This window comes from Bubalus bubalis, chromosome 12 (assembly GCF_019923935.1).
Source record: "Bubalus bubalis isolate 160015118507 breed Murrah chromosome 12, NDDB_SH_1, whole genome shotgun sequence".
In the NCBI taxonomy this organism is placed as follows: domain Eukaryota; kingdom Metazoa; phylum Chordata; class Mammalia; order Artiodactyla; family Bovidae; genus Bubalus; species Bubalus bubalis.
In genome coordinates, this window is record NC_059168.1 from 96,926,675 (window position 1) to 96,951,405 (window position 24,731).

Sequence of the window (24,731 nt, forward strand, 5' to 3'; positions counted from 1 at the left end):
CATGTCCACAGCTGTCCGCAGCACCCACCACTGCATCTTACACGCAGTAGGCACCACATCGGCATTTGGGGAATGGGTGAAATAGCAGGGAGAGAGGGTGTTCTTGGAATTCCAAAGAGGTAGGTGGGTGGGTGGGTGAGAGGGAGATCTAGGACGGAGAGGGTATATGTATAGGTATAGCTGATTTGGGCTTCCCTGATAGCTCAGACAGTAAACAATCTGCCTGCAATGCGGGAGACCCAGATTCGATCCCTGGATCAGGAAGATTCCCTGGAGAAGGAAATGGCCACCCACTCCAGTATTCTTGTCTGGAGAATCCCATGGACAGAGGAGCCCTGGCAGTCCCTGGGGTCGCGAAGAGTCGGACGCGACTGAGCAACTAACACATAGCTGATTTCCTTCCTTGTACAGCAGAAACTAACACAACATTGTAAAGCAAGCATACTCCAACAGAAAAATAAATTGCCAAAGCGAGGGCTGTTGCCATGGAGTTGGTAGGTGCCCCACCTGGGCCTTAAAGCAGGAGGATTTCCGCCCGACTGACAAGGTGCCTGTGCACCAAGCAGAGGGCATTCATTGCTGGGCGCAAAGCCCAGGCAGCCGAATTTCTCTCTCCCGCACCCGATTTGCCAGTTCCCAGGCTGAGCTGTGTGTGTTGGCCCAGATAACCTGCCCTCTCTGCGCCTCAGTTTACTGGCCCTTAGCTACATCCAGACGTGGTCGGGGGTCAGTCTGCAGTTCTAGGGGCGGGGCCTGCGGACCCCCAAGGGGAAGGCGTGCACACAGTCGGCGCTCGATAATTGCCGAGGGAACGGCCGAGGGCGCGGGGAAAGGGTTAAAGCCCGGTGCTTTTTAATTGTCAAATGACTGCGGGCGATTAGCGCTGGCAGCTTCCTCAATAATCGCTCTTCTCTGTACCTGCTGGGAGCTTAATTAAAAAACAAAGAGGCTCAATTTAAAGGCCATTACTATGCTAATGCGGCCGGGCGGGCGGTGATTAAGCGGCTGGGGCGGGCGGCGCGCGGCCGGGGCGGGGCGCGGGGCGATCAGTTACCCGCTAAACGGGCGGCCGGGCGGCGGGGCCGGAGCGCGGTGCGCACCGGGGCCCTGACCAGCCCGCGGCGCCCGAGCGAGCGCGGAGCCCCGGGAGCGGAGGCGGCCTCCCGGAGCCTCTTCTTCCTCCCTAGCGAGAGGCCCGGGCTGAGCGGAGGGGATGAACGCCACCCACACCCCCGAGGGCCGCCTCCCCCAGAAAAAATCTCCTCCGACCTCCTCCCGATGCCCCCTCCCCGGTCCGCTCCTTCCACCCACTTCTCAGGTCGCTCAAGCCCTTCAGCCCCGGACCGGTTCTGCCCACGCCCTGTGGCCGTGTCCAGGCCCTGCAGAGTCCAGCCGGGCTGTTGGCTGAGAGCAGGTCTCTGGCTCCCAAACGCTGAGGCCTTAGCTCTCAGGAGGGCAGGGGTGGTTACTAGCCAGACTCACCTGACATGGAGCCCTCGCTCTACACAACTAGCTGGGTCAACCTAAGGAAGGGACTCCCGCCACGAGGGGGGTCGGGAGGCACTGGGAGGCCCCTAGCAAGCAGCTCTGAGCACAGGGTGCCCAGGTTCCTGAAAGCAACAGTGGGAACAGATGCCAGGGTGTGGTTCGGAAACGACAGCAGGAGCACACAGGTGTGTGTGTGAGAGACAGAGGAGTAGGAGGGGACTCGGTCCAGACCTCAGGAGACTGGGCAGTGAGGCTCTCCGTGATTGAACTAACAACAGTGTTCTCTCTGGCTGCATCAAGAGGAGTATAGCGTAGGGAAAAGGGGAGGAGATGGCTCTTCTTGCCCCTGGAGGCCTGTGCTGAGTACTGGGCTACTGGGTACCAGCTTGATTAAGGGCTATTTTGATAAACTCAGACTTATGTCCAGAGTATAGAAAGACAGCCATCAGAGCCTGGGAGTTTAAGTGGGAGAGGGAGGTGTCAGGGGAGGGGTCATGGTCTTTGAGAGAGAAAGAGAATCGTGGGATCCCAGCTGAAGCTGGACATTCGCACCCCCTTGTAGGACACCACAAGGCTGTCTTGACCCATGGTTTTGACCTTGAGTGGGTTTTCATTGGCCACCTGGTAAAATCTGTGGTCATAAACTTTGTAAATTTTGTTGGTAACATTAAAAACCATCCTACCTGAGCCTGGGGGGAAATTTAACTTGGTAAATTAAGCAGTACAAAATACAACTGACGGCAGTGAAACAACCTGTGCTAAAAATACGTCACTGGCTACAAATTAACTGAAGAGCCAAACCCTGATAATCAGTAGGGTATAATACAAGCACAAAGCTGACAATGGAGCAAACCATTATTGAAATTTTTTCATGGGAAATAATTTATCTCAATGAAAATAATTTTAGTAAAATAAAAATGGAAATGGAAAAAGTTGTAAATTATTTAACTGCACTAGAAAGAAAATTGTTCAAAAAATTAAATTGCCTTAATGGAGTTCGTTCCGGAAAACACTTGCTCAAAGGAAGTTTATCAATGTTGTTATAACCCTAATTAAAATGTTGTGGTCTGTGTATAGAGAGTCCAAATCCTTGAGATCCAAACAATGTGGCCAGACTGTCAGCGCGGCCAGCTGTGAGGCTCTCCACTGGTATCCGGGATTTCTCCTTCCGAGACCTCTTTTCCCCTGGAATACCCTGTCCCCCATTACACCAGGAGCTCACTGAGAGGAAGTGAAATCCCCATGGATTTCTCATCCCCTAGCATGGTGCTTGGTCGTGGTGGGTATTTGGTAAATGCTTACAGAATCAACTGGCCTCCCTTGTGGCTCAGCTGGTAAAGAATCCGCCTGCAATGTGGGAGACCTGGGTTCAATCCCTGGGTTGGGAAGATCCCCTGGAGAAGGGAACGGCTACCCACTCCAGTATTCTGGCCTGGAGAATTCCATGGACTGTGTAGTCCATGGGGTTGCAAAGAGTCAGACACGATTGAGAGACTTTGACTACAGAATCAACGAGCCTTACAGTAAAGCCTTAAAAGGCAGTTTCTGCTTTCAAGAGGAGGAATTGTGACATAGGATTTGGCACAGAGTGAGTGCCTGAGTATGTGTTGGATGGATGGATGTGTGTGTATGGTTGGATGGATGGGAAATGGTCGGATAGCCCAGCAGGTGGATGGATGGGTGCATGTACGCATGGGTGCACGGATGTGTGTGGGTGGACAGACGGATGGATGGATGGATGGATGGTTGAGAGGGTGGATGGGTCAGGGATGGGTGGATAGATGGATAACTGGCTGAGAGGCTATGTGAGTGGGTGGGTGGATGGCGAGATACAAGGACGAGTAGATGGAAACAAAAGAAACCTGACCTCTCTCTTCTTTAGCCCAGCATTTAAAGCCTCTGGTTTGAGCCTTCTCCTTTCTCACCTACGCTGCAACCTTTCTGACCCACTGTCTCCCTAACCCTGAAAACGGTCTCCGTGTTCTTCTTGCCTTTGCTTATATTCAACCGCTCCATCTCAGAATGGCCTCTCTGCTCCTCTGCCACTGCCTACACAGAGCCCAGACTCTGGAATTAGACACAGTCCTGTTGCCATCCCAGCCTGCACTTGCCCCATTCAGTCTTTTGCACTCTTTGTAACCCCCTTCTCCAGGAAGACAGCCCCCCCGGTCCTGCCCCCCACCCCGCTGACCTTACACCTCCTCAGGCCCTGTCCTGGATCACTCAGCCCTTCCCAGGCACGTAGCCTTGAACCCGGCCTGTTCTGGCCACACGGGACCCTGGAGAGAAATCCAAAGGCCTCTCCATCCCATGGGGTGGGGTTTCTCATCTTGCACCTGTGTTGTTGGCCCTCTGGACCTTCGGCTCCCCCAGGCCCAGCCCAGGTCACAGGCCCACAGCTCTGAGCTGATGGAGCAAGTGCAGTGGCGGGCAGGGAGGATGAGGCTGAGGCAAGAGAGGGCCTCGAGCACAGGGAGGTCCAGGCATCAAGCAGGGAGCCCACTGTCCCAGCTTTGAACCCAGTTCTGCCAGTTCTGAGAGGTGGTGGTACCCTCTCCAAGCACCACTTTCCTCTCTTGTGAAAAGAGTGGCAGAGCCTGTGTCTAAGGGGTCTTATGGGGGAGGAGTCTGCGTGCAAATAAGGCCCAGGGCCTAGGATGTAGGAAAACACTTAATAAATCTTAGCAAGAAATAATAACAATAATAATGGCTGCTGGATTTGACAGCTAGGAGCTGGTGACTCAGTGAGAATGGGGGAAGGCAACATGGGATCAGCTCAGAGGGGTTGATGAGCAGGTGGAGAGTAAGCCATTTGGCCTGGTTCGTAGTAGGTACTCAGTGAATGTTAGGTGGATGGGTAAATAAATGAGCCATCAGATGAATGGGACTTGCCAGTGAAGGGCAGACAAGGGAGGAAAGAGCATCAAGCCAAAGGCCTGGCCTGGAGTGCACAGACCGCTGGCGCACTAGGCGCTGGCTGGAGGGCAAGCACGTGGTGGGTGGGGGGGCATGGTCAGAAGGACACGATGCTTCACCTTCCACCTGCCCTGCACCATCGACAGGCCTGGTCCCCAGAGAAGCCCCAGTGTCCCCAAATGGAAAAAAATTCCTGGGGCTTGCCCCTAGTCCCCCAGGGGTCAGAGCCCCAGAAGTGAGAAACTAGTCATCAGGTGCTGACAGTGTGTGTGTGTCTATACTGGGAGCTCCCACACGGCACCTCCAGCACGGATCTCTGTCTGAAGTCTAGATTCACACGGGCCGCTGCCCTCTGGACACGTCCACATGACGATCAGAAGGCAGCTCGGGGGTAACAGGTCCAGAACCGCACTCCTGATGCTGCCCTCCCCTACCCAGCCTCAGTCTCCATTTCATTTAGTGGCAACTCCATCCTTCTGGTTGCTCAGGCCCCCTGATCTTGGACTCACCGACACCTCTATCCTTTCTCTCACGTCCTCTCGTGTCCCTGTCTCCCTTCAAAATACATCCCAGCGAGGGCAACTTCTCAGAAACTTCCCTGGTCTCAGCCGACACCATCTTTTGCCTGGATTATTGCGATGAACTCCCAAAGCATCTCTGGGCCCCCACACAGCTGTCTGAGGAACCTGGTTAAAATGCAAATCAGATCACAACCCCTCTCTGCTCAAGACCCTCTCTCCAAAACACCGGGTGACTTGCCCTCCCCCCTCCCCCAGTGCTTCTGCACCTCCTAGCCCTTGCCCTGTTGATCACCTGTCCAGCCACATCATCTCCTTGCCTTCTCTCCAACACCTCAGGTACAGGTACAACACTCAGGCCTCAGGACCTTTGCACTTGCTGTTCCCTCTGCTGGGAACTCTTTCCCCCAGATATGTCAGGAAGGCCTGAGACTGTTCTTGCTAACCCCGCTGGCCACTGCCTTCGCTTTTCTTTGCTTCATCGTGATTCATCATTGTCACTATGTGTTATACTCTGCTAGAGATGTATCTCCTGTCTGTCCCCTCACTCTTTAAATTGGAAGCTGGGGGCGGGGTGGGGGAGGTGGATGGTTGGGAGAGACCATCACTTTGACTCACTGTGCTACCCCAGCCTCCAGACAGTGCCTGGCACGTAGTAGGTGCCAAATGAATGTGTGTGGAGCCACCGAATGTGTGCCGGCCCGGCCGGGCTGGCCCCCGGATGGTACCCCGGGCTCCCAGCTGGACCCATCCCTCCCTGCCCCTGGCCCCTGACCCCCAGCCCCGGGCTGCGGGCTCCCAACAGCGCCCCGGGCCGGGATCAAAGGGCCGTGGAGCCGGCGGCCCGCACAGCTGGGTCTGTGCGCCCGCAGGAAGCGCCGGGGCAGCCCTCGCGGCAGGCCCGGCCCCGGCGCGGCGAGGCTGCGGAGAGGCCCGCGCGCCGCCGCCGCCGCCGCCGGTCCCAGCTCCCGGCCCCGCCAAGCATTCCAGCCGCGTGATTGACGCGCGCACCGGGGACCCCGCCTGCGGCTCCCGCCGCCGCCCGCCTGGCCCGCCGCCGCCGCCGCCGCATCAAAGCAGATGTTTGCAGCTGGTTTGAGTTGGATCCCCATCAACAGGCCCCTTTTTGTCTCAAAATAAAAAACAGCTACGCCCGGAATGATAAGGACGCAGCAGGCACGTGGGGGAGATGTCAACAAGTCGGGGAGGGAGGCGGTCAGGCAACTCCTTCTGCCTGCTCTCACCCCATCAGCTCCACCGAGGGCCAGGCAGCCGCCAGCAGCTGCAGCCCGGCCCCCGAGAGTGTCCAGGGTCTTGTCCCCTCTGCTCCTATGAACACCAGCTCACCCCTGACAGACACCACAGTCCCAGGAGCCATTCTGACAGGAGTCACCTACTGAGCACTCAGCACCTGGGGCCTGTCCTGTTGCTCTGTGGCGGGTCCAACCTGGGGTCCTACACCAGCCTGTAGAGGTGTGGCACAGAGGGGTCAACACGGGGTCATGATGACCTGTGAGGCAGGGGCTGTGATCCCAGTTTTCAAACTGGAAAACAGGTTGAGACAGGAGAGGTGACGAGCCCCAAGGTCAGGCAGAGCTGGGACTGAGACTCTTCAGACCGTTCCTTCTGCCTATAGGACTGGGTTCTTTTAACTGTCGTGTCACCTTTTCCAGGAGCTCTCCTCCGGATTGGCTAGCGTGCCTTTCTATGCCCCGCTCCCAGCCTGCTGAGTGTACCCCATCAAAGCACATGTCGCTTTCTACCAGCTCCCACCGGTGGAGATTTGGTCTGACTCTGTTCCCCAAGCGTCTTGCACAAGCCTGGCACGGTCAGCCTGCTTGGGTGTGTGCTGGGTGAATCCGTGAAGGTGGGGACAGAGGGGCTTCAGTTCCAAGCGCCAAGCCTCGTGGTCCCTGGGGAGGGACTGCTTCCAGGGACTGTAGGACTTGGGCCTGGAGAGGCCCTAAGGCAGTGGTCCCTGACCTTTTTGGCAGCAGGAACCGGTTTCATAGAAGACAGTTCTTCTGCAGATTGAGGCAGGGGTTGGCGGGGGGAGGTCTCAGGATGACTAAAGTGCTTTACACGTATTGTGTGCTTTATTTGTAGTATTGCTACATCAGCTCCACCTGAGGTCATCAAGCACTAGATCCCGGAGGCTGGGGACCCCTGCTCTAAGGGAAACCAGGTTCAAAAGCTGCCTGATCCCCAGTGTGACCCTGGGTGAGGATCTCATAGAAGCACATACCTCAGGGAGAACTCAGACCCAACTATGTGATGGGGACTTCAGACTGAAGTTGAAGGGCAGAAGAGGTTCCAGAGCTGCCTTGGGCACCACATGAGACATAGACTGGGGAGAGAGAGGGGGCACACACCTCCTGAGACACCCTCTAGGCTTAGCCCTCTCACATCACCAGGTGATGGAGGGATTAACACCCGCATTTTATAGAAGAGGAAACTGAGGCTCAAAGAAGGAACGTAAATGACTCAGGGTCACATAGCTGGTGTTGGAGTCATGGGAATCCACACCTCTGAGGACAAGGCTGAGGATTGGGGGTGAGGGGTTAAAAGGACCCTTGAATGAGCAGGGGAAGGATGAGACACAGGACAGAGGGTCCAGTTGGCCCACCTTGAGTCAGGTGTCCAGGTCTGGCCCAGTCACCTGAAGGTCAGAGAAGTCATTTTATACCAGTAGGGCTTTCCCTGTGTACCATGGGTGAAGGTGCCATGCAGCGTAGGAGGTGTTACTGCAAGACTCCCAGCCTAACGGGAGGCATGCAGAGAACTTTGTTAATAAAAAATTGGGACACTGAACTCCACGGTGTGTGGTTGTGAAGGGGGCACACGAGGGCAAGTTCAACTTCTCTTGTTAGCTGGTAGTGTTCTCTGACTCCCCCAAAAGCAGAGTGTCCAATATTCCCTTGTCCTTCTGTTATTCCCTTGAAATGACTGCCCATTTCATTTCTCCCAGGGTTATTCATTCATTCGATAAATAGTCACTAACCACCAACTCAATGCCAGAGCAAAGGGTAGGGGATTGAATTAATTCCTTCTTTCTAAGAGAGTGGGGAGTTCAGACACACAGATATCTGGATCTGGAGGCATCAGGGAAGGCTTCAGAGAGGAGGTGACACTTTGAATTGTGTCTTGAAGGCTGAAGATAAGTTCAACAAGAAAAAAAAGGAAGGGTTTGAGAAAACAGGTCATAGAGTCAGATGGAATTTTAGGTGCTAAGGAGGCCAGAAGGGACTTGTGTTCAGGGAACAATGAGAAGCGTGGCAGCTAGAGCAGAGCACTGAAGGCCAGGTGTGGCAGGGTAGAGTGGGGCCTTGAATGCCATGGTTAGATCTTTGCGCTTCTCCTAAAACCGTTGGGAGCTCTTGGACTGAGAACCCAGCGAGGAGCTGCATAAACTGTAAGGTGCAGTGACGGGAGTCCAGGAATGGCCATACAGTGAGGAGGCAGAGAGTGAACTGGTGCTGGAAAGGCTTGGATAGATGATGACAGTGGTCGTGATCTGCACTTATCAAGCCTTTCTCATGTGCCCAGCTGTGACCCCACTGGACAAATGGGGTCACTGAGGCTCAGAGAGGAGAAGGGACTTGTGTGGGATTCCAGTGTGAGGAAATGACAGAACCAGGATTCCTAGCCTAGTACATGCTGTGTGGCCTCCAAGATCTGGGGATGAAGACCCATGAGGAGAGGCTGGAGGGACCCTGGGACATTAGGAAACCAGCTTTATGAGAGGTAAAAGAATCACCTGTGTTGCACGCATCTCTGCAGGTATCAATGGTTTGAAAGTGTTCGTCGCTCAATTGTGTCTGATTCTTTGTGACTCTAGGGACCATAGCCTGTCAGGCTCCTCTGTCCGTGAGATTCTCTAGGCAAGAATATTGAAGTGGGTTGCCATTCCCTTCTCCAGGGGATCTTCCTGACCCAGGGATCAAACCCCAATCTCCTGCATTGCAGGCAGATTCTCTACCATCTGAGCCATCAGGAAAGTCCATCAATGGTTTAAGAGAAATTAACAAATCAGATTTGTAACCCGTGTTCACATGCTCCCGAAAAAAAATGGTTTTTTGAGTTTTGTTTATTAGCTTTATGACTTTAATACATTGAGAATTAAACAAATAAACCCATGAAAGCTCAGAGGAGATGGAGATGTGTTGTCCTAGCCTGGGACACTTTAAGGGATGGACATCCTGAAAAGAGGAATTTCTTACTCTGCAATTACAGATGATCCTGGGGGAAGGGGATGTGTTTGCTGCAGGGGGAGATATTCAGTTTGGTTTAAGGAAAACCCATCCAGCCACCTTGGCTGGAGAATCTCATGGACAGAGGAGCCTGGAGGGCTACAGTCTATATGGTTGCACAGGGTTAGACACAACTGAAGCGACTTAGCATACACACGTGCACACACCCAGCCACACTTACTAGGTACTGGGCTTATGTCAAGTGATAAAAACTTGGAGTGTTCAGAGCCTTGAGGGCAGACAGACGTGGGCATGGCAAAGGGCCAGGGTAATTGATGAACGGAAACATTTGGATACACAGAGCAAAGAGGGAGTATATGGCGATTCTGCCATGTGACTTTGAACCTGCCCTCTGCACCTTCCTGTGCTCATCTGTGAAACAGAGATGGAAACAGTGTCTTCCTTTTAGGGTTCTGTGAAGACTTAACGGGGTGATGCAGCTAGATGTTAATTGAGATCAATGATACTAATGAGACAGCCAGAGAATGAGCCAGGAGCACTCTGTCCAGCCTCCAGACAGAAGCTGGAAGGATGGATCCAGAGCCCAGGATGGAGATGAGAGGGAGCATGGTTAGCATCTGTGTCAGGAAGCCTGCGCCCAGGAACTCCTGGGAGATCCCAGCGAGGGTAATCCAGGAGAGCATGTTGGACTCGCACAGAACAGGAGAAAGGCAGACACCAGCTGTTGTGAAATGCCTTTTAATGCCAGCAGAGGGCTGAGAACTTTACATGGGTTTAGCCCTCCCAGCAACCCCATGGGTGGGTACCATCATTCCCATTTTACAGATGAAGAAACTGAGGCTCAAAGAGGTTAAAGTGTCTTGACTAAAGTCACACAGGGAAAAGTTATGGAGACAGGAGGGAACACCAAGCTGCCCGGTTCAGCACCCGCACTTCCCCACACAGCTCCCCGCCCAGGGGGCCCTGTCTCCCCAGGGCAGGTGGGTGGGGCTCCCACAGACCAGCTTGCCCTGCCTCACAGGCTAAACGGCACACTATTGGCTGGTTCAGCAGTCATTCAGCAAACATTCACTGCTCACCTTTAGTGTGAGTGGGGACTTGGGCTCAGTGCTTAAGACACAGAGGTGGCCCTGGGGAAGGTGTACCTGGAAATACATGAAGTGTGTCTGCGACTGGAAAGGAGGAGGGGGCTTTGGGAGGAAGGGATGCCCAAGCTAAATCCTTCCAAATTAGCAGGTGTTTGCCAGGCAAAGGTTGGGAGTGGGGGGAATGGCCTTCTCGGTTGTGGGGACAGTGTGTGGAAAGGGTGGTGGTTTACGTGGAAAACAGGGAAGAGGGTTGCGTGGGTTGGCAGCAAGTGATGTGGCCACGAGTTTTTCACGAGTCTTTGTCTAGCTTTGGAGCTTCTGGATTGGGGGAGGGGCCAGGGCAGGCAGATTGGCACCAAGAGGGCACAACCGTTAGAGGGGAAGCCACAGGTAACTCTGCCTTGGCCAGAGCTTCGGAGCCACCCCACAGTGCCCTCCATCCCTGACCCCAGGACCTGCTGCATCCAGGCTTCTCAGCCCCAGTGTGGGAAGCAGAAGCACACGCATCTGGAGTCCCCAGCCCAGTGCTCTTACAGAGGAGGGAAGTGAGTGAAGTTCAGACTCGCCCAAGGTCCCAGAGCTGGGAGGGAGGGAGAGCGAGTCCAGGGCTCCAAACCCAAGGCCCTTGTTGCTTTCCCGGGCCCTCATGCCAGGCTTTGGGGCGGGAGGGGAAGGGAGGCAGGGAGGTGCGAAGCTTTTCAGCCCTAGCCATTCTGCATCTCCAGTCAATATTTGCAGCTTCCAGGCAGTGTTCACAGAGAGGCTTCCCCAGCCCCCGCTTCACTCCCTTTGTGCCCACAGCTTTAACCTGACAACTCAGTGCATTTTCACACTGAGAACCCAGCAGCGTTGTTGAGCCCATTATACAGGTAAGCGAGCTTAGAGGGAAGAAATTACTTACAAGCCAGCAAGCGGCAGAAACAGGCATTGAACCTGAGTCCATCTGATTCCACTGCCACCCGCCTCTGCTTGGGGCTGCTTCTCAATGGCTGGTTCCACCGATCCTGTGTGGTGGGAGGGATTCAGGGAGGGAGTAGGGGCTCACAGAAAGGAGGGGCTCCCGCTGGCGCCTGAGCCCCTCCCACACACGCTGTTTGTAGCTCTCACCCTGGCGTGGTAGACAAAGGCAGCCCCATAATTGGGAGCAAGTATTTCATGCATCCCCCCCGATGTTTTATTGGGTGGAAAGATGCTTGGAGACCAAACGGATGGCCCATTCCGTTTATAAAGTGTGCACGGTTTGTTTTATTTCCCGAGTTTTTGCAATCTAGATAACAGATGATGCCCCGAGTGGCTGGCGCTGCCTCCGTAATGGCGGCACCGAGCCTTTGGAGAAGTATTAATAATAGATTGTGTTGATGAGTTTGGAGAAAGTAGCAATCGACCCCCTGCTGCCAAGGCATTAGCGCGGCTGTTCTGAAGGAAGCCTGCATGGTGGCAGTGCCTGCAAATGCAGGTCACCCCCCACCGCCGCCCCCTCCCCTAGACTCAGGGCTTCTTCTCTGGGAACCACCAAAGGCGTGCCAACCTGGCCTGGGGCCCCAGCCCTGCCAGGTGGACCCAGAGGTGCCCCAGCACTTATCTGCCCATGGGCCACAGGGACCAGGCTGCAGCCCTTCATGGGGCCCCTAGGTCAGGAGGTAGAGCGTGGGGAGGAGGACAGACAGGCAGTGAGAGGGGCAAGGCAGAAGTGTCCCCCATGTCAGAGCAGCAGGTTCTGCGAACCTGGCTTCTTCCCTAGCCCCTTGGCAGAACTGGAGGACCAGCCCGGTTCCTAGGGGCCTCTGCTTAGGGCGCCATGGGCAGTTGGGTGGGTTGCACCCTGAACAAAGGTCTCCAGCCAGAGGGCCAAATTGGAGCTGACTTCGGTTCATACTCCCCTGGTGAAGCCCTGTGCTGTGTGGGCCAGTAGGGTCCTGCCTGCCTGAGCCAAGCCTTTACTTTCAGACTTTGCAGACACTGAGGCCTCCTGGTGGATCAGGTGGGCCTCCGTGGAACTAGGAGCTGACAGGGCCACGTGCCATCACTCTAATGCGGGACTCATTCATTGAGTTAAATGCTCAGTCCCCTTGAGTCCTGACAACAGCAGCCTTTGAGGAAAGTCCTGTTGACATCCCTGTTTCACAGTAGAGGGAACTAAGGCCTGAGGTGAGCATAGAGGAGGCCATCTCCCCCAGACTGGGGCATCAAAGAAGGCTTCCCAGAGGAGGTGGTGTTGGAGTTGGGCATTGCAGGATGAGTAGGAGCCTGCTGGATAGACTAGAGGTGGCTGGCAGGGGTTGCTGGGGTGTCCCCAGTTTGAGTGCCCTGGCCAGTGCCAGGGCAGCAGGCAGAGCTGGGATTGGCCTTGCCCACTGCGTCCCACCCGCTCACCGTGGGTGGTGTGGATGGCAGCCCCGGGAAGGGAGGCAGGCCGAGAGCCTCGCGTTTATGGCCGTTTCTGTTCCAGAAGAGATTAGTAGGGAATTGCAGCTGTAATCTGCGCCTGTGATGGCGGGCCATAAAGAGGGATGGGATGCGCGCAGTGCTCCCAAGGTGGCGCCCGCAGACGTGGCCCGGGGACGCGGGGAATGAAAAATGGTTTTAATTCCCTCCCAGCAGCAATAATTTGATTCTTCATAAATTTTTCCATCAAAGTGTTGTTGAGGCTGAGTTCCCACAGAGCAGGGCACGTGACAGGGATGGGGAGCCGAGAGGAGCGGTCAGTAGGTGCAGGCCGGGGCAGGGCCCTGCTCAGACCCTTGTGCTCACTCGCCAGAGTCGCGAAGACCCACCCACCCCACCCCAAGCATTGTCTCCCGAGATGAAAGATGGATCTTCTTTGTCACGGAGGGACAGGATCAGGCCCCGGACATTTACTCCCCACGTGACCCTGAGCACATGCCTGCCTCCCAGCACCTCAGTTTTCTTATCTCTAAAATGGGATTAATATTTCCTGCCTCGTAGGGTTGTTGCAAGGATGAAATGCACTTCTGTACACAGAGTGCTTGGAAGAGCAGCTGATACTGCACATGTGTTCTGTGACTATGCGTTCATGGGGGAGATTCCTAGGCTGAAATGAGAAATAAACAGGTGTGGCCGAGGCAAGGGTCAGAGGAAGAGCATGCCAGAGGGCCATGGTGATGGTGCCCTGAAGGGCTTAAGGCAGCAGCGTCCAGGAGTAGAGGGGTAAGACGGGAGGCGGGACTGTGAAGGGCCTGAAGGCCAAACTCAGAAACTTGGAGGTTCTCCTGAGGGCACGAGGGAGCCATGGATGAGTCTGGGGCAGGGAGGCAGCGTGATCACATGTGTGCTTTGGACAGACCCCTCTATTTCTCATCCTGGAGGGTGAGTCAAGGGTTGGAGAGGCGGTGAACCAGCGAGGACACTGGGGCAGCCCCTCAGGCAGACAGGGAGGGAGCCAGGCTGGGTGATGGGTTGGGCAAGGATGGGGATCACTTGGATGTGGGGGAGAGGCAGGGCCAGGGAGGAGGAGCACAGATGCTGGAGGGCTGGGGGATGGGCCCTGTGGGGTGCCAGTCCTTCCGCTCAGGGCAGGGCCCACCTGGCTCTCAGGGAAGGTGGAGGCTGGCCCTGCACTCTGCCCTCTAGTGGTCGCTGTGCCTCTGAGCAGGCAGGCTCTTGAGCTGACATCTCTGGGCAGCATGCCCAGTGCCCATCTTGGGGTCGTCAGGGGCCCTGCCAGCCAAGGGGTTGGGCTCCCACTGTCTGGCTCTGTGCCCAGGGAGGGCCTCTCCCACTTGGGCCGGGTGGCTCCGGGTGGCAGGAGGAAGAGGTGCTCCGTGGGCAGTGCCTCTGGGAGGGACCCCTGAGCCCCACCAATATGCCCTCCTTCTGTGTACCCACAGGCTCTTTGCGGCCAAGTGCAGCGGCTGCATGGAGAAGATTGCCCCCACCGAGTTCGTGATGCGGGCACTGGAGTGCGTGTACCACCTGGGCTGTTTCTGCTGCTGCGTGTGTGAACGGCAGCTACGCAAGGGCGACGAGTTTGTGCTCAAGGAGGGCCAGCTGCTGTGCAAGGGTGACTACGAGAAGGAGAAGGATCTGCTCAGCTCCGTGAGCCCCGACGAGTCTGATTCCGGTGAGCTGCGGCTGGAGCCGGGGTGGGGGACTTGGCACGCACGCCGCGGAGGGTCGCCCTGCAGGAGAAACCCGCTCCTGACCCTGGGACCCGTAGCCCACACAGACACTGCACCCACACCCACAGCCAGTGCACACATGCACGGAGGTGTTCACATGCGGCGTGCACACAGACACGTGTGCACGGCCCCCCAGGCCCACAGACGCACCTGGGCACGGTCACGCACAGGGATAGGTGCGTGTGGTCATACATGCGCACACAAGCACATAAGATGTGTGTGTGGATGCCTACGCCCGGGAATGTGAAAACACGGACACATGTCCACTAGACATGTGCTTACATGCCCAAGCACGCCAAAGCCCACACCCATGTAAACGCACATGTGTACACATGCCCTAGCACACTCGTGCAGTAAGTCTGGCTACACGTTTATCCATGTGCTACAGGTACTGTAGTTTGCACACACACGAACGCATGCCCCCTGCTCTCCCGCCCAGCAGTCCCCCTTTCCCTTGCTGTGACCCCACCACAGCCCTACCTCACAGGGGTCTCTCCCAGCACCGAGTCTGCAGGCATCTGATCCGACGCATCCTGTCTCCATCACGCCCCCCCAAGTCTTCAGCAGTGGGCAGACTGGGGTCCTCGGTAGTGGAGGGAAAGCCTCCATTTCCTGGGGTGAAGGCTCCTCTCCACCCTGCTCCAGCCTCCCAAAGACTGCCAGTTTGGAGCGTTCCTGGCAGGAGGGGCAGGGCCAACCAGGGACAAGTTCTTAAGGAGGAAAAAGTCAGGAAGCAGGCTGGCACCTGGTCATTCCTGGGGGTGGTAAAGACAGACTGGAGCAGGGGGCGTGGGGAGGAGGTGCCCTGGTCTGCCAGGCCCTTATGGGGAACCTGGAGCCCATGGCCAGAGGACCTGCCCACACAAAGGAGCCGTGTCCCTGCCAGAGCCCTAGAAGGGGGGGCATGAGCTGCCCATGCGTCTGTCCCTCTGCCCACCCCTGGGCAGGGCACCATGGTGGCCAGGCTGCCTGGGCTCCTGAGGGAGAGTGGGGTCCAGCCAGCTGCCATTGGCACATTCCTGCCAGGCCTAGGAAGGGGGTCTCGGAGGGAGGCCCCCCTCCGCAGGGACTCATGCCCGGAGGAAGATGGGCTGGGGGCAGCAGGAGGCATGGGGGGCGGGGGAGGCTCTGCTGTCTGTTTGGGGCCGGCATCTCTGAGACCCATAACTCGGGCGTGCAAGTGGGTGGGGGGTCGCTGGGTGAAGACGCATGCTTCTGCATTCAGGGGTGTGTGTGTGTCCAGACGTGTGCATGCCTGTATGTCCCTGCTTCAGAGCATACACCTGTGTGTATGTGTGTGTGAGTGCGTGTGCATGTCACAGTCATGAACACACCCGAGTGAGAACATCCAGAGTGTGTGTCTTTGTTTGTCAATCCTTAGTCCCTGGAAGCTCCTTAGAGCCTCCTCTCTGGGCCCCGATGCCCGGCTGATGCTGGGCTAGTGCCATGGGAACTGGTTTTCCTGAAGGCCAGCATGCTGGGCTGGGGTCCTCTAGGGCCTGGAGGCCACAGGCCGAGGCGGGGCCCAGGCAGGTTGGGTCAGGGGAAGCCCAGGGCCAGACTGAGCACAGCTGCCAGCTCCTCTCATCAGGAGGGCCGTGGGCCTGATGGCAGATCGGCTGCCTGTGAGCGTCAGCATAGCATTGCTCCCTTCCGTGTGCCAGCCACACATGTGCGTGCCATACATGTGCACCTGCGTACTTCTGCAGTGCCCGAACCTGTCCCCATGTGGGCCTGTCTCTCTGCCCTTCTGAACGCGTATGCATCTGAGTGGGCAGCGTGTGTCCGTGCCTGCTCACCAGGGTGCCCTCCTCTGCCTGTCTGGTCAGGAGGGCAGGTCTGGTGGCTTTGGTTCAGGTCTCCCCAGGGGGCTGGGATAAGGGCGCGAGGACCATTTGCTGAGGAAGGGAACACACCGGGCTGGGTGGGGCAGTGGGTGGATAGGAGGTGAGAGGTGAGACGAGGCAGGGCCTGTGGCCCAGGGAAGGGGGCAGTCTCTACCCTAAGGGCCCTGGGGAGTCGTGCTGGGTGTTGGCAGGAGGTGACGGGACCCCAGCAGCAGCGGGTTCCTGAGGATACGGGCTGATCCGCTGCATCGTGTCCCCCACAGTGAAGAGCGAGGATGAGGATGGGGACATGAAGCCGGCCAAGGGACAGGGCAGCCAAAGCAAGGGCAGTGGGGACGACGGGAAGGACCCGCGGAGGCCTAAGCGGCCCCGGACCATCCTCACGACGCAGCAGCGCAGAGCCTTCAAGGCCTCCTTCGAGGTCTCCTCCAAGCCCTGCCGGAAGGTGAGGGGCGGCCGGGGTGGGGCGGGGGCTGACACCCCCACACCCGCTGCCTTTCCAGACTCCTGCGGGGACCTGGGCGTTCCTGCACCTCCCCGCCCAACCCCCCGGACCTGCCACCTTCGGCGCCTGCCTACCCCCGGGCCTGACCCTTCTCCCTCTCTCTGGGCAGGTCCGAGAGACGCTGGCGGCAGAGACAGGCCTCAGCGTACGCGTGGTCCAGGTCTGGTTTCAGAACCAAAGAGCGAAGGTGAGGACCGGCCACTGGCCACCCTGCTGGGCAAGGGAGAGGGCGGGCAGGCGGAAGACTGGGGGCCTGATGAGGGTGGGGCGGGAGTGCGTGGGGGCCGAGGTGGGGCTGGCATACACCGTATCTCCTGCAGATGAAGAAGTTGGCACGGCGGCATCAGCAGCAGCAGGAGCAGCAGAACTCCCAGCGGCTGGGCCAAGGTGAGCCAAGGGCCCAGCGCGGGGCTCAGCCTGTCACAAGACTCCCAGGAAATTTCTCCCACCCCGGGGGTCAGATCTCAGGGAGCCAGTGCCTGGGAACCTGCTGAGATCCACAGACAGGCAGTGGGGACCACGGGACACAGGAGGAGGAGAAATGGCAGGGGAGGCGGCCCGGAGCGGGGACAGAATTTCCACATTCACCCTCTCTCTGTGCCAGGCACGGTCCTCACCATTCAACAGCTTCCATCTCACTTAACTCACAGATCCCTGAGAGGAGGGGCATTGTTATCGCTCATCTCACAGATGAGGAGACTGAGGCTCAGAAGACTAAGGGACTCGCGGGGATCACTCAGCTAGTAAGGGGCAAAGCTAGGCTTTGGCCCTGAGTGTAGGGCTCCTGCGTACGTGCTCAGTCGCTCAGTCGTGACTCAGCAACTGCATGGACTGTAGCCCTCCAGACTCCTCTGTCCATGAGATTCTCCAGGCAAGAATACTGGAGTGGGTTGCCATGCCCTCCTCCAGGGGATCTTCCCAACCCAGGGATCGAACCCGAGTCTCTTACTGTCTCCTGCACTGGCAGGCAGTTTCTTTACGACTGGACCACCAGGGAAGTTCCTGTTGGGCTCCTAAACCTGTGCTTTTAACACCACCACATACCCTCTTGCCCACGTAGAATTCAGCAGAAGTCTCCAGAGAAATCTCCAGAGAAAGTCTTCAGGGTGTTGAGAGTCCAGGATGGACTAAGCTTTGCCCAAATGCTGTTTCCACATCTTGGACTGGGGCTGGCCTCCCGGACCCCAACGGGACCCCATTGGAGCCTTCTAGGCCTTGGAGGGGGGCCCAGGTGTTCCCCGAGGACTGCTGGGCTGGGGTGGGGGTCGCCGCTGTCCGCTCCCATGGGAGACGAGCACCCTGAGGCAGATGCCAAGGCACTGATGGGCAGCTCAGGACTCTGAGGCCAGACCAGTGTCCCAGGCTGGACCCGGGGCTTCAGGCCGTGCGTGGCCTCAGAGCCCAGCTCTTCCTGTCCTGTCCCTGCCCCCTCTGCTGAGACAGCCCAGCCTTCGGGGGCTGCTGCCATGGCCGCGGGCATCTCAGCCCACCCCTACACTCTGTCTCGCTCTCTGGGGTTCCCAGTTGCCCCCTGGACACAGTCTCCCCAAGAATATTCCAGGTCCCCTCGAGCTCATCATAGCCTACACTGTACTTCATGCCATTGTTCCCGGGCCACATGCATACAACACCCCCTGCTGCTCCCCAACCGCACCCCCCCACCCAGTACCCACACCAGAAACCTGGGCGTCACCTCTGACCTGTCCTGTTCCACAGGCACTGCATCTGCTAAGTCACCCAGTCGGTCGGTGATTTCTTCTCCCAGGTCCCTCATGCCCCTCTCAGACTTCCCTGCATCTACCTTGATGGGGACCCAAGCCCCTCGCCCCACCTGTCTCCTCTTGATGGGCCCTGCCTCTGTCCTCCACCCTCTCAGCCTTTCTCCACAGTCCCTCCACAGCCAAGACCCTCCACTAGCTTCCTACAGCCTCATGGGACACCCTGCCCCCCACTCAGCTCGGGTCCCCAGGGAACCATCTGTCTCCCCTGGCATGACCTTCTCTTGCCCTCATGTCCAGCCCTGTGGACTGGGCTCCCTGCTCCCACCAGGCAGTTTCTCCCTTCTCTGCCTTTGCTACCCTTCAGCCTGGCATCCTGCCCCTGGCTAGGCTGGTTGAACTCTCTGCTGGTTCTTGAAGTTACATGGAGGTGGAAGGCCCTTTCCTCCAGGAAGCCCTCCTTCCCTGAGCCTTGTTGGCCCAGGTGCAGGCTCCACCTTGGTGCTGCGGGTGCAGGGCACTCAGTGCACCCACGTGTCATGAGTCATTACTGGCTGTTACCGGAAGCCTCTGACTTTGGATAAACTAGTTCTTCTAGAGGCGCTGGAGTGTGTGTGTGTCTGGGGCAGGTTGGTGGAGTCAGGTCAGATATGGAGGCTCAGCGACCCTGGAAGGTCATGGGCAACCTCAGCAGGGGGAGGGGCTGGGAAGGAGGAGGTCAAAGGGACGGCAGCGGGCAGCCTGGACTGGGTAGCAGGGTGGGGGTCATGTGGGATGGGAAGCCATGGGGGACTCCTGGGGTACATCTGTGAGGTCCCCTCTAGGCCAGGACAACCCCGGGCGGTTAGTGAGGGCGTGGTCTCTCCCCAGAGGTCCTGTCCAGTCGCATGGAGGGCATGATGGCCTCCTACACGCCGCTGGCCCCGCCACAGCAGCAGATCGTGGCCATGGAGCAGAGTCCCTACGGCAGCAGCGACCCCTTCCAGCAGGGCCTCACGCCACCCCAAATGCCAGGTGACCACATGAACCCCTATGGTAAGCTGCCCCACCCCTCATGGCCCAGCACCGCCCCTGCCCCCCCAGCCTGACCTGGCAGGCCCTTCCAAATCAGCCCACCTGCCTCCTCCTGTCAAGAAGGGGGTGCCCTGGAGACCCCCACCCGCAGCCCCCCAAACCCCCGCCAGCTGGCAGTCATCCTTTCCCTCCCTCACCTCCAGCCACACGGCCTGTAGGGCCAGTGGGGCCCCCAGAAGCCCCCTGCCTGGAACCCCCGGTGCTGACGCCCACCCCCTCTGCCTGCCTGCCCTCCCCCATCTCCAGGCAACGACTCCATCTTCCACGACATCGACAGCGATACCTCCTTAACCAGCCTCAGCGACTGCTTCCTCGGCTCCTCGGACGTGGGCTCCCTGCAGGCCCGCGTGGGGAACCCCATCGACAGGCTCTACTCCATGCAGAGTTCCTACTTCGCCTCCTGAGAGCCAGCCGGGCGGCACGGACGCTTGGGCAAGGGTCCTGGAGGGGAGGACTGCTGGCCACAGACGCTGCCTCACCAACCCCAGCCCCACCGCCCTCACAGACTCTGCAGACAGCCATACGGTGCCCTCCCCTCGGCCAACCGGGCCTGGCTAACGTGCCCACCGGGCACAGCCAGACAGGCAGATGGGCGGAGCCTGGGCAGGGACTGTGTCCTGCCCCCAGAGACCGTGTCACCCCCAGGGACCCAGAACTCTCGGACAGCCACTCACCTTCCAGCCCCACCTTGGCTTCCATCGCCTCCCTCCCCCTCCCAATCTCTTTTATGGGAAGCTTAAATTCTCTCTATTTTTTTAAACGTCCCCTCTGTGTCCAGGCCACCTCCATGGTACAGGCCTAGATCAAGGCAGGCCCCCCCCCCCCGCCATGCATGCCCCAGACGATGGCGTGAGAAGCCTGTGTACCCTGTGCCCTGCACTGTGCCCACCTCCCCCCACCTCTGGGGCAGGCCCACCAGCCTAGGATCACCCCTTCTACCTGGAGCCTGGGGCGGGAGTGGGGATGAGCCTGGCAGGTGGGCCAAGCCCACCACAGCTCTCCCCTGGGGAAGGGGGAGTCACGGGGGCGCCAGGGGCGGGAAGGTTGAGCCCAGGCCGACTCAAAGGGATGGAGACATACACGCACACACACACACTTCAAGGCACACCCATGCGGATGTGCACACGGGTACCTAGACACGCTGAGAGAGACGGAGAGGCCCCTGCGGGTCAGCCCTGCCGCGTCAGGAAGGGGAAGGAGGCCAGACGGGCAGGGGGGCCCCTCTGACAGCAGTAGGAGGGGCGGGAGGAAGGGCAGAGGAGGTGAGCTCGGAGCACATGGATGCAGATGTAGCTTCGCCTCCGCCCAGATGGGGCTGCCTGGGCAGTCAGAGGCCCCAGAACCAGGCAGAATCAGGCCACATGGCGGAGCCTCCAGGTGGGAAGGCGTCTCAGAAGCACCCCTTGTCACTCCATCTGATGCTGGGCTCTCACCCAAACTGCTGCTGCCTCTCCTTGCACACCTCCAGTGACGAGGAGCTCACTACTTCATGGGGCCCCAAGTTCAGCTGCCTTCTCTGCTGATCTCACCTCTGTCCCTTTTCAGCCTTTGTCCTCGCTTCTCAAAGCCAGGCTTTTCCAGCTTCCTTTTAAAAGCCCTTCCTTTTCCATCTCTTCCTTTTAAAATTGGACCTCCCCTGCCCCCACCCCCACCCCCCCAGCCTGGCTCCAGCTTTCCCTCTAAACCTGCAGAACAGATATAACCCAGTCTGCCCACTGTCATCAACCAGCCTGGCCCTTCCGGGCTTTTCTTCTTCCACAAACTTCCACAGGGTCTCAGTCGTTGTCCCGCGTCCTTCTGCAGCCTCAGGCAGCCCAGGTTCTGTGCCATCTCTTGGTCCTGGATCTCCACTGGTCCCTTAAAGCAGCCACTCTGTCCTTTTGAGGGTTGGTCCCCTTTCTCCTCTTGGGCCCATATAGTCAAGTCGTGCTGGGGGCACTTGGAGCAGGTCTGGGGTAGATGCTCCCTGCCCAGTAGACCTGGCCCTTCTCTCCCAGACTCTTTATGTTGAAAGAAACCTCAGGAATGGATCAACTAGTCTGCCCGTTATTGCGCAGCTGGAAAACTGGGCCAGGAGAGGGCCAGGGACAGGCCTCTCAGTTAGTCAGGAAGAGAGCCGGAGCAGAGAAAAGGGGCACCACGCCAGCTCCTCGTCCTCTGTGCCTGGTGAACAGCCTCCGGGTTGGGGGACATGACTCCTCTTAGTAGACTTGCCCCCCCGGGCCTCATAAACCCCAAGTCCTACCTGGGCTCTGCCTCTGCCATGACACTGCCCCCTGCCAGGAGCTGGTACAGGGCACACATGCCGATAACCTGCAGGTTGTCAAAGCCAGAGGGTCCTCAGCTCCCTGTGCCAGAGACACCCCGTCAGCTGGTTTAGGTTAACTCCTTCGCGCTACTGCGGCTTCCTCCAGGCTCTGATGACCACGCTGCCCGACCCTGGGCTGGGTGTCGGGCAGATGAGCAAGATGTAGGGCCCCGTTTGAGGACCTCTCTCCTGGGAGGAGAGACATACACATTCTGTCCCAAGCCTTTCCAGACATTGTTGGGGACCCATTTCTCAGATGAGGAACCTGAGGCTCAGAGAAGGCTGCCCAGCAGAAGCACACGGGACCAGTCAGGCTTTCTGGGGTTGGGGCGAGTTGAGATGACTGGGTTCTGTCCACTTCATGTAGGAAAGCACAGCCTTGACCTGGGGCGGGGAAGGTGAGTGGCCAGGACCACCCCCACCCCTGCTGTGATGTGGGGCCACCATCACATGGTGCCTGGGTGGGAAGCCAGGGGAGGGGACATGACAGACTGTTCTCTGGAGGAAGAGGGAGAAAGTGAGGGGTTGGGGGGAAGTGTCAGAGGAAAGTGGAGTTCTGCTTCCCTTTGGGAAAGCTGAGGCTCAGAGGGAGGAAGGGATCTGCTCCTGGTAACACAGGGAGTGTTACCACCTCCGCCATGGAGCCCTCCAGGGAGGCCACACAGAAGGACACTGGTTCTAAAGGTCAGACCACAGGCCCAGCAGAGCCTATAGAGAAAGGGCCAGTGCCAGTGGGCTGGGCATCTCGGGAGGCTTCCTGGAGGTGGCGACGTGGGGAGTCCACCATGTCCAGATGAGCAGGCCCTGGCAATGAGGTTCGGGGGAAGGAGAATTGGCTGACCTCTGCCCGGCCCCAGCCTGAGCTCTGGGCACCACCTGGGGTGAGACTCTCACCTCCCATCTTTGAGAACCTGCAGCTCTGGGGCTCACTCTGCCCTGCGGGCAAGGGGGAGGGCCATGCTCACAGATGTGCACACAGATACACACACACACAGCCAGACACGCACGAAGGCTCACAGACCCACATTCACAGACACGCCGCCTGGGGGCTGGGGAAGTAGAAGGGACCCCCAAACCTTTGGCCCTTGGACGGCGCCATTGCCAGTGGGCCTCTCTGCCATGGCTGCCCCACCGGGGTCCCACAGGAACCCAGCTCAGCCAGGTGTGGGGCCCCGGCCGCCGGCCATTCCTGTTCTCCTTGTACAGACTCTCACTGTCCACCCGCCATCCCCAGACACATTTTATTTAATAACTTGTCATTGTTAAATTATTTATTAGCGTTTACCACATCACCACCCCCACCCTGCCCTCCACTCTCACCTTCTGCCTCTTCCCACGAAAGCAGAAAATGGAAACAACAGAAAAAGACGAGACATCAGTATATTTGTAAATAAACCAACCTGTACACGCCTGTGGTGCCTCTCCTTGGGGGGAGGGGCTGTGCGGGGCCTGAGCCAGTCCTGCCTGAGACGCCAGCAGATTTCTCAGTGGGCGCCAGGGTCAGCAGGTCAGGAAGGGAGAGCCTGGGGTCCCTGGTCTTGCCCAACACATTCCCTTGTTCCATCCTATAATCATCACCTCCCCATCCTCGTCCTGTCCCAACCCCGACCCATCACCATCCTTGAAACAAATGCCTCCCTCCCGTTTCAATCATCCCTTTCCCCAACACACTCAACCAACCACTGCAGGGGCCCCTTAAGTGCCAGCCACTAGGCTGAGAACTGGGATTGGTCCCTGCCTCATGGAGGTAGACAATGTGATGTGAGCTCAGCCTTGTTACAGGGGTACCCAACCTCATCTGGAAGGACGGAGCATCATGGAAGGCTTCCTGGAAGAATCTGCATATTAAGCTGAGATGGGAAGTTGGCTGGTGCAGGGGGACTGGGTGAGGAGGAGAAGGAGTGTCTGCAAGTTCTTCAAGCTTATGCAAACACCTCAGGTGCAGGCAGAATCTTGTGACTCTCCTAAACTGCAAGAATAGCTAAGTTTGGGGCTGGGGGAGAAGCATGAGGCCAGAGGCAAAGCCAGACCATCCATGGTCTTGCTGCTGAGTGGAGAATGGATCCAAGTAGGTCAGGTGGACTGGACAAAGATGGGAGTCAATGGGTCACCTAGGCGACAGATGATGACGGCTCTGACTAGGGTGGTAACGGGAGAAAGAAGGAAGGAAATCCTGGAGATTCTGTGAGAGGGGAGTGAAGGAAACATCGAAGTTACTGGATCGCCAGGATGGGGGTCCCTGGAGCACTCTGATTTGGGGCACAGGGAGCTGATGGTCTCTGGGGCATCCATGAGCTTTCAGGGGCAGGGCTGAGCCTCAAAGGGGCCAGACCTGAGCACCCAGGTGTTCAACAACCAGATAGCTGGTCACTGAGACACAAGGTGGGTGGGATCACTCGGGGGACTGCGACAGGGAGAATGAAGCTGAGGCCAAATCCTGAGGAATCACGAGGGCTCGAGACTGGATCCAGGGGAGATGGTGGCCCTGGGATCCAGGGGAGATGGTGGTTAGGGTGGGGTCGGGTGGTGTGCGGAGATGGCAAAGACTCAAGGAATTTGGTTCTCAAAGTATATTCCTTGAGGTCTTGAGGTTCCCTAGAGTACCTTGGGGAATACCAGTGTGTGCACATGTGCAAGCACATGTTGATGATGGCTCCGTGGGTCGGTTTGCCTGGGTAGGTTGTGCAGGAAGCTGGGTGTCTGCAGGTGATCAGTGTCTGGTGTGCAGCTGGCTGTCTAGATCTGCCTATGGAGTCAGGAGTCTCAGACTTGTGTCTGTGCGTAGGTGAAGACGTTTGCGCATCCACTCCTGGGTGTATCATTGTACATCTCTGCCTGGCTGTGCATCCAGGAGGCCCCAAGGCCGCAGACCTGAAGTCCTCCTCCCCACCTTGTCTGGCTGCTCCTTCTCAGCCACTT

The 24,731-nt window shown here is 57.8% G+C and overlaps 1 protein-coding gene across 2 annotated transcripts in view; it reads left to right on the plus strand.

Annotated features, from left to right (window-relative positions):
* Positions 1-23,223, plus strand: part of LMX1B (LIM homeobox transcription factor 1 beta) — an 87,288-nt gene extending 64,065 nt beyond the window's left edge. Inside the window, exons 3-8 of one of the 2 annotated variants that reach the window (XM_006074522.3) lie at positions 14,070-14,302; positions 16,471-16,652; positions 16,822-16,899; positions 17,033-17,099; positions 19,301-19,465; positions 19,751-23,223. In XM_006074522.3, coding sequence (XP_006074584.1) covers positions 14,070-14,302; positions 16,471-16,652; positions 16,822-16,899; positions 17,033-17,099; positions 19,301-19,465; positions 19,751-19,908 — 883 coding nt within the window. In that variant the 3' untranslated portion in view covers positions 19,909-23,223. The remainder of the gene's footprint in view (positions 1-14,069; positions 14,303-16,470; positions 16,653-16,821; positions 16,900-17,032; positions 17,100-19,300; positions 19,466-19,750) is intronic. The other variant, XM_006074523.3, reaches the window with a different exon arrangement.
* Positions 23,224-24,731: the final 1,508 nt, after the last annotated feature.